Source organism: Aythya marila (assembly GCF_965140915.1).
Source record: "Aythya marila genome assembly, chromosome: 3".
Taxonomy (NCBI): Eukaryota; Metazoa; Chordata; class Aves; order Anseriformes; family Anatidae; genus Aythya; species Aythya marila.
The window spans coordinates 24,191,988-24,208,423 of record NC_139044.1 but is presented as its reverse complement, the minus strand read 5'-3'; the positions used below and the strand labels follow the sequence as shown (position 1 = coordinate 24,208,423).

The window sequence follows — 16,436 nt, the reverse complement described above, 5'->3', positions numbered from 1 at the left end:
ACAGGGTCCATCCCCCAGGAGCAAACTGCTCCAGTACGGGTCCCCCACGGGTGGGCGGCAGCTCCCCCCAGACCCTCTGCTCCTGCGTGGGCTCCTGTCCACAGGCTGCAGCTCCGGCCCGGGGCCTGCTCCTGCGGGGGCTCTCCATGGGCCGCAGCCTCCTCCAGGCCACATCCACCTGCTCCACCGGGGGCTCCTCCACCCATGGGGGGGGCTGCAGCGTGGAGATCTGCTCCATGTGGGACCCATGGGCTGCAGGGGCACAATCTAGGCAATATGTTCCAGTGCTTAACCCCTCTTATTCTGAATTCCACCCCTCCTTGCCCCCATATCCAACTGTGATTTTCTTTGCTGCTACTTCTGACTGTTGCTTCTTGTCTTTCTGTTTTGCATCTCCACAAACACGGAGTCTGCTGTCAACTTTTCTTTTATCCTGCTCTGTTTTATGTAGTGAGTGATGTTGCCACACAATATTAAACTCCTAATGTAAAATGCCAAGGGCTTTGCAGACGGTATTAACAAATCCAATAAATCTTCTGTAAATAGAAGAAGACTCATTTCAAATAATAAAGTTGCCCCTAATTGCTTTTTCCTCATTGGTCCCATTTCATACATCCATTCCCAGGTTCTGTATTTTTAAAACAATTTCCTAAATAATCTTGGCCTTATGGTATTACAGCTGTGAATACTTAGATTCTGATGGACTTGCAAGATTCTGTTCCCACAAAAGATGCCCAAAACTCCCTTTCAGTTATCTGCTTTGTGACGATTACATGTTCTTTATTTTATACACTGAGACGCATCAGTCTACTTCAGCCTTGGTTCCTCTACCAGGTTTCAGTTAAGTATGCTTTATCTCACATAGCTCTTTCTTGTTTTATATGCAAGCAGTACAAATACCAGGATAAGGAACGTACAGTCATGTGCTTTTTTCTTTCAGTTTTGTTGCTCACACAGAATCCTGTTTGTTAAGGAGCAGCAAGGGCCAGCTGATCCCTAAGAAGGAGGAGCCAGAAGCTGAGCATAGCAAGGCTGGCAGAGGCAATGTCCTCACCAGCAAGGGCCCAGTCACTCCCCAGCAGTGTTGTCTCTGAGTCCAGGTAGCCAAACCTCATGCCCCTTCTGGAGAGGGGAGATGCTCCGAGGCATTCCATCAAAAGTCATCAGCCTTAGTGCATGCTGATAATCCCTCCATTTTCTGCTGAGGTCCTATCTCATTATGGGGTCCAGTATTACAGCAGAACCTCTTACTTACAATGTCAGTCATCCCTTACTAGAACCAGATACCTTCTATTCTCTGAAAAGATGATCAGAGGAGAAAAAAATGAAGAACTTCAACACTGTTAAACATTAACTCTAATGAAGAAGCCGATGTATATTATATCTTACTTATACTTGGAACTTTAGTAGTGTTTATTAATGACCAATCCTGATAGATAATAAAACTTTTACAAGTTTTATTTTTACAAGACTGTTTTTTTTGTATGTGTCTTTCTCTTTCTTTTAGTATCTCCTGAAGCAATTGGATTCCTGTCTGCTGTCGGGGTATTCATTATCCTCATGCTGCTACTTTTCCTATATATTAATAAGAAGATGTGTTTTGAAAATGTTGGTGGCTTCCCAGATCTTGATTCTGGATACACTACAAGAACAAATTCACGAGATAAACTTTGTAAGTATCTGAAATATAACATTAAACTTCAAGTTACAAGAATCTGCATTTTTACAAGGAGGTGTAGAAATACTCAGATAATCATTTTGCTCAAGTGATGAAAACATACTGCGTTGACTCTTTACTGTGATTCTGAATTATGTGGAAAGGAAGAAACTTTTGTATTCACAAGCCACAGAAATTCAAGCACAGTGCAACTAAGGAGTTGACATTTACTTATTTAGATATTTCTCATATTTAGATATTTCTCATGCACTGTGTGAATACTCCTGAACATATTTTAATCACCCCATAATAGTGTACAATTAAATCTTCTCAAGTAAATTTGTGGGTGGAATTCTTGAGTTTTCACTCAGCCTTTTAAAATCTTTTACTGACTTTTTGGATAAGGTATTGTATTTACTCACTTGGAAAATAATCTTAAAGAAGTAAAACATCAGAAGCTAAGTAGATCTTTTTAATTGGCTAACAATTTATCTCTATGCTTTTTTAATAATGTCTTATAATATATTTATAAACAAAAAAGCAGACGTCCTAAAAGATACGGAGGCTTGGTTAAAACAAAACAAAACTTTCAGTACCTCTGAGATGCAGGTATTGAATGCACTTTGTTAGCTGCTTTGAAAGAAGAGACAAGCACCAGAGGACAGAATAGGAAATTTGAGACTTTCTTTCCTTCCACCTTTTTAAAAAGTGCAGCTAAATTTTCTTTTTTTTTGGAGACAGAAAAAATTATTGCTTCTGGAAATCAAGTTTTCCTTCTTAATGTACTTTTTGCTACAGAACAAGTCTTTGTGTTTTGAAATATGTTATGTTATGTAAAATACAACACATATTTGGGGCTCAGGAATTCTCCATTACATGTGTGTTTGTGCAGTTAGTATGTTAAAAGCTTACTGTCGTGTGACATTCATGAAAGGTCATAATTTAAATGTCTTACAACTTCTTCTTTGCAGGTTAGAATAAAAATACATTTTCGTTCCTCACACAGTTGTCTTATTTTTGAAAATAATGAATTTTATTATGGCTAGTTGATGCTACAGTTGATAGAAGACTGTCATATTGCTGGTTGATTGTGGCTTCATTTCAAGATATTTATTTTTGATACTTAACTTATTATTTTCTATGAATGTTGAATGGAAAGAGCAAAGCTGCAGTCTCCCCTGTTAAATGTATCGAGTTTGAGGTAGCAAAAGTAAATAGCTATGAAATAGAACTTGAAGAAATGATGTTTACCTGTTTGTGAAATGGAAGATCTTTCAAAAAAAAAAAGAATTTGTTTTGCTGCTGAATAGATTGGACAAATGGCGTTTTTCAGAAACTTCCACCAAAATCTGAGTCTTCCCTCTGTGTCTTCTCTGGTGGACACTCTCAGCAATGTTGTAGATGATCTGACTAGTGTTGTTGGAGAAGTCAGCTACAGCGTAGCCGATACGGTAACTGAACAAGTAACAAGCATGATAAATGGCCTTCGTGCAGAAGATGAAAGCTCCAAAATACAGAATGATAAACCTATGCAAGGTGGTAAAGAGGAAAACACACCATTGTTAACTGAGCCTAAGGAAATGTATATGAAAGCAAAGAATGGTACTGCTGAAACTCATTATTCCAATTCATTAGATCTTGTAAAAAAAGGTACAAATGAAGATGGAGTATCTGACCATGTCATGGGCAAAAAACAGTGCCAGTTGAAAGGCAGAGATAGTAACGGTCATTTAGATGATACGGAAGTTCCTTGGGATTTGAAGAATATAGGAAGATCTTTCAAAAGGGAAGCAGTAGGAGAAAATGGGTATTTTGCAAATGATAAGTTACTGAAGGATGGTAGCCTGCAAAGTAATAAACTTATGATGGAGGAATCTACTGAGAAACAAGGTAGTTGCATATATGCAGTATCAGATAATTCTAAGAATCAATTGAATAAAAAAAACAAACAACGATCTCCTGGAATTGAATGTAATGATTCTGAAGAAGTACACAATACGACTGTTCCACAAGATTTAGAAACAAAATGTGTTGATGTACAGAAGCAAAAATTATCAAACTCCAGCTTGAGGAAGACGCACAATGAACATCCCAATTGCATTAATGAAATCAAAGAAAAGAAATCTGAAACCTTTTTTGACAGAAAAGGAAAATCTATAACCAAGAGTGAAGGTGATGCATCAGCTACCATTGTAAAAATAGGTAAAAAGAAATACTCAGAGAAATCAGAAAATAAATCAGGAGAGCTCTGTAATAAGAAGACAGCAGGAAAAGGTGAGAAGTCTGTCAGCAAACTGCATTCTTCAACCTTTCCTGAAACTTATAATACTTCCTACTTCTTTCACATAATTTACACGTTTCACTTTAATAATAGTGTTTCCTGTCAATGAAAGTAGGTCTGTTTTGTCAGGGCTTCATTTTATAATTATGTTGATATTTTTGGGAAGTTAATTACTTTTTAAAGTATTAGTTAAAGGAACTGATTAATAAATGTCTTTCCTATGTTCTAACTTTTCTTTTTCTATGTACAGTTTTTCTTACCTTTTCTCAAGTGTCTTTTGTGGCTTCTGTCGAAGATTAGAAATTAATTAATACTGGAAATTAAGACTTGTTCTGCTAAAGTATTTTTTGTGATTTTGTGTATTTTAAAACCGTTGCATAAAATGTGCAAAGATGACAGAGGGGGAAAATGAACTTCTGTTATATTGGCATTATAGCAGATCTTCAGAATGTATTTCAAAGATATGTAAGGTAATTTCAAGACAGAATGAATGACAAGTGACAATTAATGCTTTTAAGTATAGAAAGAACAAGGCTTGTCTTAAAGAAAGTTGTAGTCTTACAGAGGAAATCTGTGTGTTGTTGATATGAGTGCTGTGTGTGCTGTCTTCAACATCCAGTTCTAAGCGATATGACAACGGTATTGCAATAAAAGTTTATGAACAAGAAGTGAAATCCAGTGTTTTTACAAAGTTGTGTTGCAGGCTGTGTAGTGATTTTTTAAAAAGCAACAGGCTTTTCTGGAGATGCTGCTTCTGTAGAGAAATGAATAATCTGATAAAGGAAATAAGGTTTTAGGCTTTTTATTTGTTTGTTTGTTTGTTTTCAGTGTGTGTTTCCTTATCTGAAAATTTCAGTTAAATTTTTTAAAATTTGATTTAGTAGGTGATTACTGTGTTTGTATCATAAAATGTGATCTTATCTGTTATTTCCTCATGTGATACAATATTTGTAAAGTATATTCTCTATCAAAAGTTGTATTTTCTCTGCTATAATAAATAAATAAATAGGTTTCAATAGGTTAATAATGCTATATGAGCTGTGTTAGCCAAATAAACAGAAGTCTTTAAGAAAATGAATTCTCTTTAGGTAGGCTTCTGACTAAGGTATAAACATTAAAAGAGAAGTAAGTGGCAAGGAAAGGCATAAAATCCTTAGGGATACATATATATTTTTTTTAAATACCAGAGGAAGGTGTTTTTCTTTTTTTTTGTTGTTGTTTTGCTTTGCCAAAGAAACTGAAATAGATTTATATTGTTCATTTAAAAAATCTTTCCATGGACAACTTGTGTTTTAACTCTAAACAGGTCCTCTGAAGAGGTCTTGTTTCATTACTTTTATTAGTAGTATACGTCCTCTCTTTCCTGTTCTTTTATATTACGAACTGGACAAAAAATATGTGGTATCACTGAGATCTTCTGGCTGTTTACAAATATCAGTGTATTCTTAGAGGCATAACTTTCAGCGCTTGTTTCAAACATGCTGCTTCCATGATTTATGTTGTTCTGTTTTTGATACTTTATGCAGACTGATTAATTCACCTAATTTCATATTTGCAAATACATTCCTTGTAAATGATGTATCTAGTGCTGATGTCTAGCATTATCTTTGAGCCCTGGCATGCCCTGTTTTATTTATGGAAGTTTCCCAGGTGACAATTTTCAACCTGCTGAGGGCCATCTGAGATGCAAAATTTTTGTCTGTATAGCAGTGAAGGAGACTACTTCTGAGCAGCCTCTTGTAGTGAATCTGCTAACCAGAATATATCCCACCTAGCGTGACATTCTCAACAGGTGAACAGTGGAATTGAATTTGCTTTAGAGCCATCCGTACAATAGGAAGCACTATGTCTGTTGGATGTGAATTAAAATTGATAGCCTACAGCTGGAAGATCTAGTTGCTCATTAGCAGTCTATTAAAGCAACAGTTTTCCTACAAATACTAAATTAAAATTATGTATGCATTGCATGTGGAAATGGTAGCACCATCTGCAGATAAGGTTTCTTGACATTTTCCATTACAAGACCTTACTTTTAACAGTGTGCCAAATTTGAAATAATTTGGATGAAATTTGACATGCTTTCTATCTGATTTTTTTTTTTCAAGTTTAAAAACTTTAGCTGTTTCCAGTATGGGAAAAAACGCTTTAGCACTTCTGTGTATTGGAGTATGTACTTTAAATGTAGGAAGGCACTTCTCCAGTGTCAGAGACACGTAGAAGCTTACCTAAAATCGGGAAGAAAGGACCTTTGTAATAGGAAGAGACAAAAACTTGACTGTAAAAGAGACTTAGATGGCTAGTATGGGTTGAATTACTCAAATTTCCTATGGCTGATTTCTGAGTAAGCTGAATCCCTTCTTTAGTCAGAATGCCCAAGCAGAGGAGTGAGGCTGGCTGGGTGTGAAGATGAAGACTAATAGGAGCTGAAATCATGGAATCACAGAATCATTAACGTCGGAAAAGACCTCCAAGATCATCTGGTCCAACCATCTCCCTACCACCACTATCATTCTCTAAACCATATCCCTAAGCACCACATCCAACCTTTCCTTGAACACCCCCAGAGACAGTGACTCCACCACCTCCCTGGGCAACCCATTCCAATGCCTGACTGCTCTTTCTGAGAAGAAATGTCTCCTCATTTCCAACCTGAACCTCCCCTGGTGCAACTTGAGGCCATTCCCTCTAGTCCTGTCAGTAGTTACCTTTGCGAATAGGCCAACCCACAGCTTCCTTTCAGGTAGTTGTAGAGAGCAATGAGGTCTCTCCTGAGCCTCCTCTTCCCCAGAGCAAACAACGCCAGCTCCCTCAGGTGCTCCTCACAGGACTTGTGCTCCAGGCCCTTCACCAGCTTCGTGGCCCTGCTCTGGACATACTCCAGGGCCTTGATGTCCTTCTTGTACTGAGGGGCCCAAATGCAGAACTAGAGCTAGGCCAGGGACTAGGATGAGGGCATGAAAGGGAGGAGAAGAGGCTCTGCTAGTCTGGGTCACGTGTTAGACAATGTTCACTAGCAGAATAAAGAGCATAACAACAGTGTTGTGGGCATCTTGGAGTTCTGCTTTCAGTAGGCAGATTATATACTGTAGGCTTTCTCACATAGAGCAGTGGTAATACTGACCTTTATTAAGTTTACGTGAACTCATTTAATGCCTGTTAGAACATGAGATCTACAAAACATCTGCATAGCATATTAAATATGGATGGAAGCCATGTTTGGAAAAGGGAGGGGGAAACTTTATTATTACAGAACTAAAAATGCAGCTGATTCTTTGACTTGTGGGGGAAGTCATACTTGAGAGATGTGGGTTGGATCAAGTTGGCCACGGAAGCAGGCATTGCAGAGAAACTGGGATAAGAGAGTTACCCAGTTAGGTTGTTCTGTGCATCTTTGGCTGTTGCCAGGTGTCTGTAATGAGAATCTGCATTAATTTGAGTTACTGAACAAGGGGCTGTTTATTCTAAGTTAAACGAATTTGTGCATGCAAACATCCATACTGACATTTTTCCATTTGTTTTTGTGAATTTAAGTACTACTAACACAAATATCCTAAAATGATTTTGTCATAGGCTTGTTCTCATAAATCAGGTTAATTTCTACTTTATTTTGCATGCTTGCAGCAAAAATCAGTTGGGTGTGAAGCATCAGGAGTTGCCTTTCTGTGACACGTTAGGTATCCAAGTGTGATAGTGAAGCAGCACTGACTTTACTTCACATAAAATACTTTGAGCATTTTCTTCGTTAATGAAGTGTTTCAAGAACTTCAGTGTGTGCGGCTTACAAAGATGGATCAATTCTCTATTTAATAAGTTTTAGAATGTTTTGGGGACTTAACCATCTCTCAGTTTTTGTCCAAAATAAAATTAGCTCTCAAATAACAAAATCACAATATCTCTAATAACAGAAAGATGGTATTTAAAACTATTACAGAAATTTTAGTTGAAGTAGCTTAAATATCTTCAATGATAACCTCTTATGGTTATTTTCTTGTATTCTATTTTGAGCTGTAGTCGATTTGCTCTATTTTATTCAAACAGACAACTCTTATATGAGTAAAGATCAGCATGGTTCATCATCTGAGAGTGAAGATGAAGCACTGGGTAAATATCATGAGGCCTTGTCTAGAACCCAGAGTTCCAGGCTGCCAGTGGTGGATGGCAGACAGCAAAAAAACTATGTATGGGAAACCAGACAAAAATATAGTCCCCTGTCTGCAGAATATGATGGATACAGTAGTGAAGCCTCAATAGATGAAGGTAAGATTGATTTAAAAGCATTCCTTTTATTCCAAATTTCAGAGTTATGTTGTGGATAAGTAAGTTGTAGACAGGAATAGCTTGACTTGCAAATAATCAATGTCAGCAAGAAATATCCAGATACCTTTTATATGTGTGCATGCTCCAAAAGAAAAATAAAAAAAATTGTGTATTCTTCCAGAAATGCTGCAAATGATATAATATCTTGTTATATTAAATTTCATCCAGTTTTATCATTACTCATTTCATTCTTTGGGGAATTTACTTTAAACTGTTTTGGTTTAGGAAGGAAATGTGGCAACTCTTGATGAATTCAGTGGTATTGGAAATGCAAATAAAACCCATTACACCTTTATTGATAACCTGTCATAACAGCAAAGTAAATGGAATCAGTTATTGGTTCTCAGCGCATATAGTTTTTGCATTTTGCATTACTAGAACGTTCTGCACTTTCTCTTTTGAAATCAGAAAAAGAAATTATTTGATTAATCTGAACTATCCATGGAGGTAAAAGTTGGATGTGAACAATGGGACGGTTTCCTTTTGTGGTATATATCTCTTGATTTTGACTAAGGGCGACAGCAGCTGCCTGATGTAGAGGCTGAGAATTCTGCAATCAATATTTCATCAATATGCTTTTTGTGCTTGAAAATAGCTGCATGTGAGAACTGTATCTGTAGGCATTTTTCTAACATGAAAGACAAGCTCAATTGAAGTTATGTAAAAGTCAGGTTCTAACATAGATGCTGTATTACAGTAAGATATTTGTTGGATGCATTTTAATATATTGAAGTGCAGGGTTTTTTGATACTGGATTTTTCTAAGAAGCGTTGGACACCTGTAATTAAAATATGTCTATACTTAAATGTTGTCTATGGTCCAGAAGAGCTAGAAAATTTTATTTCTTTTATTTTATTTATTCAATTATATGAAAGTCTGCTTGTCACTACAATTTGAAATTAGTGCATGCGTCCTGTGGTAAGACACAAACGACATGAAAGTAAGTTGCAGACTAAGAGGAGTACTTTCTGATCATGAGAATTTTCAGTTCTTTCCTTTGCTGTTAAAGGCTGGGAGATGAGTTCTAGCAAACAGGGAAGGAGACACAAAAGAGAGGTCAAGTGGTAATAAGGTCATGTGAACAACAACGAGGAAGGGATAGTAAACATAACCAAAGTATCCTGTGGGGTGTGTGTTTATATATATATACAAATATCTGTATGTATGTATACATATACACACTGAGCTTTATCAACAGCATTGTTGGGGGGAATAAGATAAGATACTATGGCTGATGACACTGTTCAGATGGAATGTTGATGTATATTAACAGGAAATGGAAAATTCAATTGTATTTTTAAAATTCTGTAATAATACTACTTCTAGATACCCAGAATAATGTATTTGTCTCTTTTCAAACTGTTGAGGCCACTTTTTGAAATAGTCATGGAATGATTCATATTGGAAGGAACACATAACGTTCCTTTTTCTATTTCACAGTTGTTCAGATTTTTGATCCTAGTTCATCTTTTCAGTGAAGAGTTCTCAGTTAATCTGAGCATTTCACTTTGTCCCTGTAAGTGTTAAGCTTCAATGTCATTATTTTAGCTTGTATCTACCTTTTGTTTCTGTAATAGTCTTTTGTCATCTTCTCACATAGTCAAAATTCATATTAGCTGACTTTAATTCTCTTCTGAGGATTGAGAACTCCAGTATTGAAATCTTTATCATGGTTAGAATGCAAGACAAAAGAACCTGTTGGCAAGTCCAAGCATTGCAGCAGGAAAGTAATGCTTGTGTTCCCCCTCCTTTTTTTTTTTTTTTTTTTTTTTTCTAATTCTCTTGCTAAAGATAGCTTCACCAGCTGCTATCCTTTCTCAACACTTCTTCCATTCAGGAAGCTGGCTGGATCTAAAACTCATTTTTATATATGCACACACACATGCACTAAAATTAGTATGTAAATTGAATTTATTATAATGAAAGAACACTCAGGGTTTGGGAGGGGAAAAAAAGCAAAAGTTATCAAAACATACTAACTTAGAAAACTGTATGTTTTTAACCACATACTTCTACTTGCAAACAGCTTTAGTGCTGTCAGTGTTCTGCTTTTGCTGCTGCTTGTGAGAGCATTCTCTTCCAGCATTTTACAAGTGGAGAATCAGCCTGGTTGTTTATTTGATAGCCTGCAGTCATTCCATGCTTGCAAAAAGTCATGCAAAGTAGCTTTCAAATGCTTTCAAGTTAGACTGATTTTAACTCTTTTTTTTTTTTTTTTTTTTTTTTTTTTATCAAATGATCTCAAAAAGTATGTTCAATTGTATTAAAAATATTTTTTATGGAATTGGACATGGCAACAAATTAGCCTAGTACTTTACACTTTTTGGTGTCCTGAAGGTGGCACACTAGAGTAATTAGTGTTAGTAATTTGTTGTTCTTCATATTGAACAAGAATCTTTGCACAATATAAAAAATGTGTTTGACTAGAGAAGAACCCAGAGTATGCCTCATTATATTATGCTCGTTATGGAGGGAAGATGCTCAACCAAGAACTTTGATAAAAAGAGAAGGTGGAAACCTCATATGAAAGTCTGCAGTCAAAAATCGAGAGAGAGACTGGCTAACACTACCAAACAGTTCATATGTTTTCAGAGAAATGATTTACTGAATAGGTGAGGTTAAAAATCATCTGTTGCAAGTGGGATAGCATCAACATTCTTGATGTTTCAGTGTAATTTTTAAAATTTCAAAGCTTTACTATTCCTTAAGGTTGTGGCATACATATATAAGAGACCTAATGCCATGGGAACCCTGCAACTTGTAAAGTAATTGGTTTATATGATATTGACTTATTTTTATAAGATGTTTAAAGACAAATGATAGAACTGTGTCTTGATTCTTTGTAATGGAAGGGGAGCAAGCAGTGTTTTCCTATGTACATTATTAAACATGAGAAATAATTATCAATATATCTGGTGTCTGTATTCTTCTGTTTCCTCATATGTATGTTATCATTTCTACTTCTGAGAAGTAAACATTACAGCAGCACTTCCAGCCTATGGCACCAATCAATCCATACGTTGACCAGGGATTGATAGCATTGCAGTGCAGTGATGAGAAGAGAACTCATTTTTGTCTCATCTCTGTTTTTCCCCTGCTCATTTCTGGTAAATCAGCCTCTGATGATATCATTAAAAATTCCATCAGAGGTAGAGTAATGAGTGATGAAAATGGGAAGTTTCATTTTCAGAAAAACCTGTGTTACTTCGTCTTAGAGCAGTTAATCTCTATCACATGTTGTATCTTGTGACAGTGTGCTGTGTGTTTTCAAAGGAGTCAATAAATGGTTTACCTAATAAGTATTTACTCTGCACTATACTTTAATCTTCATTTTTAAAATTTGTTTGTTTAGACATGTCTGCACTTAACATTGCACAAAAATTCTGCGAGAGACAAAAATATAGTCATGCCTGTATTAATACATCTTTTAAACTTTGCATTGCTAAAAACATGTACAATATATCGTTTGATTTACCACAATCACCAAAATATCTGATCATATTATTGTAAAAAACACTTATTATCAATTACTTAGTTACATATATTTTCCATTGGCGTGTCTCTAAAAATGTCTTATTCTGAAGTCTGAAACTGTGTGACATGTTCTCACAACATTCTTTTCTCCTCTAGATGGCCTTATTAATCTTCCTTTTCAGTATATTCAGTATATTTCGTATATAGAACTGACATAGAATTTTGTATAACGTATTTAATCATTAAATGAGGAAAACAAGATATTTTATGGATTTTTGGGGTATATTTTGATGATGGAAAGTTCTGGTTACACTTTTGTTTGTTCTGTGAAATATGTTTTTAAAATTTTAATTCACAGATACCAGCTCATGGACAGATTCCGATCTACTTTATATATTTATATATTGCATTTGGTGCATTTAGATTCTGATGACTTTTAATATATATTTTAAATGAAAAAAAAAAAAAGTGCTTAGATGCAAGCATGTCTGCAGGCTCCAAGCTTTTGATTTTTTTTTTTTCTCACAGTGAGCTCCTGACGGACAGACTTGATTCTAGAGTATCTCTAAAAGAAAATCTGTTTCATTAGAAAATCAAGATGATGAGAAATAAAAGTAAAATAGTACAGAACAGCAATGTAAATGGTTCAGAAGATGCTTGACTATTGCACAAATGACTTAAAACTATTAATCATGGAAAAGACAGAAACCTGTATAATTACAATATTTCTTGGTAACTATATGTAGACTGAATCCAGTCTTTGTGTTTAGGCCCAGATTCCTAGGGTCAGCTCAGTCTGAAACCTTATCTCTTTCAAGTATTCTTTGTTCTTTGCCTTATTATCCAATAAAGTATGGATACTTACTTGAAGTGACCTTTTCTCCTTTTTCCTGATACATTACCTGATATAACTTCCCATTCATTTTTGACAACATACATCCGATATATTATTCCCTTCCCTTTCAAATGCTGTTATTATCATGTTGAGTAGGTAGTATAGGATTAGTGTAGGCTGTGGTATTACACATCAGTTTCAGAAAGTAAAGAACAAAAATAGGAAGTAAAAAAAGCCTAAATAACGCAGTAAGATATTTCTGCTAACCGGAAGACTATTGTGAAGTGGTGACCTAAATAAGAAAGTGCATTTGTTTACAGACTTTACATTTCAAGTTGATGTTATTCTTTTGCATTTTGGTAACTGAAGTATTTTTTAGTGTCTGTATTGGTTGTGATCTTAAATGGGCCCCGCTTTCCTAATAATTTCAATTTCCAAAACATTTACAGTATGATATTAATTTAGCCTCTTCATCTCCAAAGCAGTGGCTACTTCATGAACTTTAAAACCTCAACCTCATACAGGCAAGTTGTGTCTTTGTCTCTGAAAGCTTCATAGGCAAATACAATATATCTTCTTTAATGAAGCGGTCTAAATTCTGGAAAGTGGAGGTTCTTATGCTTACAAGTGTTAGGGTAAATGTATTGAAATCAGTGTTTTGCAGGCAAATGTCAAAAGCTGTAGGTTCTTCTTTGCTTTTGCAATCAGGATTCTCTGAATCTCTTATCAGAAATGAAAGGGAGAAGAGGGTGAGAAAAGATTTTTTTTTTTTTTTTTTTTTTTTTATAGTTAGTTTATGCTGTTCTTAAAGCATGTCTCACTCTTTAACAGCTGTGCAAAATTCCAGACATTAGCAAGCAAATCAAGGAAACGGATCCCAATTCTGGAGTAAGTGGCATCATACTGGAAAAAGTTGAAAACTTACTTAGCATACTCAGATATGCTTTATTTATGATTACTAGCTTTGTACAGCCACAGGTTCCATCTCCAACCTGTTTTAAAGTCTTTTTCTAACATCTTAATTGGTAAAGCCCTGCGGCTGAAGACATGTTTGTTCAGAAGCTCTATTTCTGAGACTGGCCCAAGTGCCTTACATTTCACAAGGTTTTTTGGAAACATATGGAAGCACTAAAAGACTGCAGTGAGAAAACATAAGTTCTCTTAAATGAGAATCTGCTGCACTAGCAGGCATATGCTACTGGATTTTGTCCATCTTTTACATATTGTGAAGGTAGAATATGATGTTATTTTTGTAGTTTATCTTCTCCACTTTTATTCTTCTCTAGGCTTTCGGCACTTTATGTTGATATGTCTGTTGGACATATGTTTGCCTTGCTCCTCAGTGTCAATCTTTGCACGTGAAGGCGACTGTTCTTCTGGAATGTCTTGGATCTGATTCTTTTTGCAGCTTTTTGCCTTTTCTTTCTCTCCTGTTAGTTTTCATTTATCAGGAAAAGTGTCTTCACTGTGCAACTTGAATGTATAGAGTGATTTTATGTCAGTATCTTCCCAACAAAACCAAAAGCTCTTTCACAAGCACCTCAAAGTTGGTATGCAGATGAATCTCCCCATTTTGTTAAAGCCCTTCCTCAGACTTGTCAAGCAAAGGTGAAAGCCACTGTACAGGCTGAGATAGGAAAAAAGGATCCCTCAGTAAATCACATGGTTTCCAGTTTAGTTTCTTTCGTTGTTCCTTACATATAAGCAGATCTATTTTCAAGCCAAGTCTGAATGAAGACTTACTGTTGGAAAATTGTGGAGTGAGTGTCACAGTATAGTTGTATCATATTAAGTAAAATATAGCCATGAAGTTCTCTGCAAATTGGACTATCCGTATGTTTCAGATGCAAAGAATTACAAGCCAAGAAGATGGTTTAGGTGGAATAAGAACTTTGAACTAGTATTGAGACTAGAGGAATGAAACTCGGTTGAATAATTTGTCATGTTGTGATGTTAACTTAAATAGTCACTTCTCTTTTTTTTCCCTCCACGTGCTTTAAAGGAATAAATATAATGGAAAGAATATTGAGGAAGAAGGTGACTACACATTTTTCTCTGTGTCTTTATCAGATTATCTGTGAAATTGTTTTGGTATAATATCTGTTGAAAGAAAATATTCGTTTTGCTCTGTGGCTTTAGGTAGACACCGTGCTTCAAACAGTACATTCATCAAGATACTTCAGAGCAGTAATTCCCAAATGTTTCAAAGTTTTGGGGGCTGAGTCACATTACAGCTATGAGGTATTCTACTACTCATACTCATGTACCTTAGCTGATAGTATACTTGTATACTATTAGTTTTTATGGTTCTTGATGCACTTCTTAGAAATTTTTGTGAAAGAAAAAGGTGGGTTTTTTTTTATTATTATTATTATAATTAATTCTAGTCTCTGATTATTGTGTGTCTGCCTCCTATTCATTGGTAAATCAAAGTGAGCGTTCCTTGTTTTCAAAGCCCTTACAAGAGAATTTCTTGTGGTTTTTAAGCCTTGGGGAGTGTGGCAGTTCAATGCATATCCGTAACAAGTGATATATAGAGCTTGCTATAGTAATCTATATCCATGTTTTAGGGGTAGTTCTGTGTAGTGCATGATGCTTTTGAAATTCAAGGATCTACAGAGAATTGTCCAGGAAAACTTCATTCAACATGCGTTCTGTTTTGTTTCTTTTACGTTGTTTTTTTTTTTTTTTTTAAAGTTTTGAAGTGCCTTCCTAGTGCATTATGACAGTCCTCTATTATTCTTCTATAATAGTGGAAGACAGTCAATTCTGTTAAGCGTTTGAAATTATGATGCCTGTTTCTGAAAAGATTTAGTGAACTGAACATTGTTAAGACTAAGTTTATTTAAAGATTAACTTTTGCTCTGCTTTTTCTTCAGTTTTATGGAATTTATATACTTTTTGTTTCCCAAGAAAATGTTACTCTTTGTGTTTTGAAAGGTTGCTGATAGTAAAGAAATATTACTTATTAGAATATGATCATATGTTACACTTATTACAATATGATCATATTGTGGTTATGGTTCTTTAACCACATGAATGGCAGATAAGCATGTTGTTTACAAATGGAGTCTAGAGATATAGAATGGATGGAGTCCATATATAGATACAGGAAATACATGTGTAATTCAATATTATTCTTGTAATTTTCTTGGGGAATATTATGGAGCTGTTGAGGTAAATAGGGGAGGTAAGTGCAAAGGAGATTCTGGGATGAATTTATATACAGTTTGGAAGAGAAAAGAGTTACACTGAGGAATTTAAGTTGAAAAGTCAGATAGATGAGATCCAAGTTGTGCGCATTAACTGTTTTGTCAACCAAATAAAACACGCAGGCTAGCTCGATAGAATTAACTTTAATAATTCTGAAATTATGGATTTACTGTGTGATTAACAGTAGAGATGCTGGAAAAAGATATTAAAGCATGCATGTCACCTACTGCTGAGAGAAGAAAACTAGTAATAAAAATCAGTCAGTGATGATGATAAGATTTTCGACGTGAAAATTCCTTTTCCTCCTAGATCAACTCTAAAAGGGGGTAAAAACCAACCAACCAACCAGACAAAAACACAATAACAACAATGAAAAAACAACTGCCTTCCAATGGAAAAGGACTTTTTCTAATGTGTGCAAGTGAGCAAAGCAATCTCACAAATTAGGTTCCTCCTGCCAGCATTTTGAAGTCTTTGAAGAAATACCCTTTGCAGTGATGTGAAGGCTTTGAAGAAAGTCACCCTTAGCAATGTGATGTCTCTGAAGTGATGTAAATCATACATTAATAATTACAGGAAAGTTTCCATTTTATTTTAAACTTACCATTTTAATAAGTTGCTGGTCTGTTTGCATCTGGGATTCATGAAAGGACTAAGAT

The 16,436-nt window shown here is 35.5% G+C and overlaps 1 protein-coding gene across 3 annotated transcripts in view; it reads left to right on the top strand.

Moving 5' to 3' along the window:
* Positions 1-16,436, top strand: part of SYT14 (synaptotagmin 14) — an 88,542-nt gene that overhangs the window by 25,087 nt on the left and 47,019 nt on the right. The window contains exons 1-2 of one of the 3 annotated variants that reach the window (XM_082756757.1): positions 2,635-3,931; positions 7,977-8,195. In XM_082756757.1, coding sequence (XP_082612883.1) covers positions 2,977-3,931; positions 7,977-8,195 — 1,174 coding nt within the window. In that variant the 5' untranslated portion in view covers positions 2,635-2,976. Of the gene's footprint in view, positions 1-1,507; positions 1,673-2,634; positions 3,932-7,976; positions 8,196-16,436 lie in introns of those variants that run through there. The other 2 variants (XM_082756759.1, XM_082756758.1) reach the window with 2 other exon arrangements.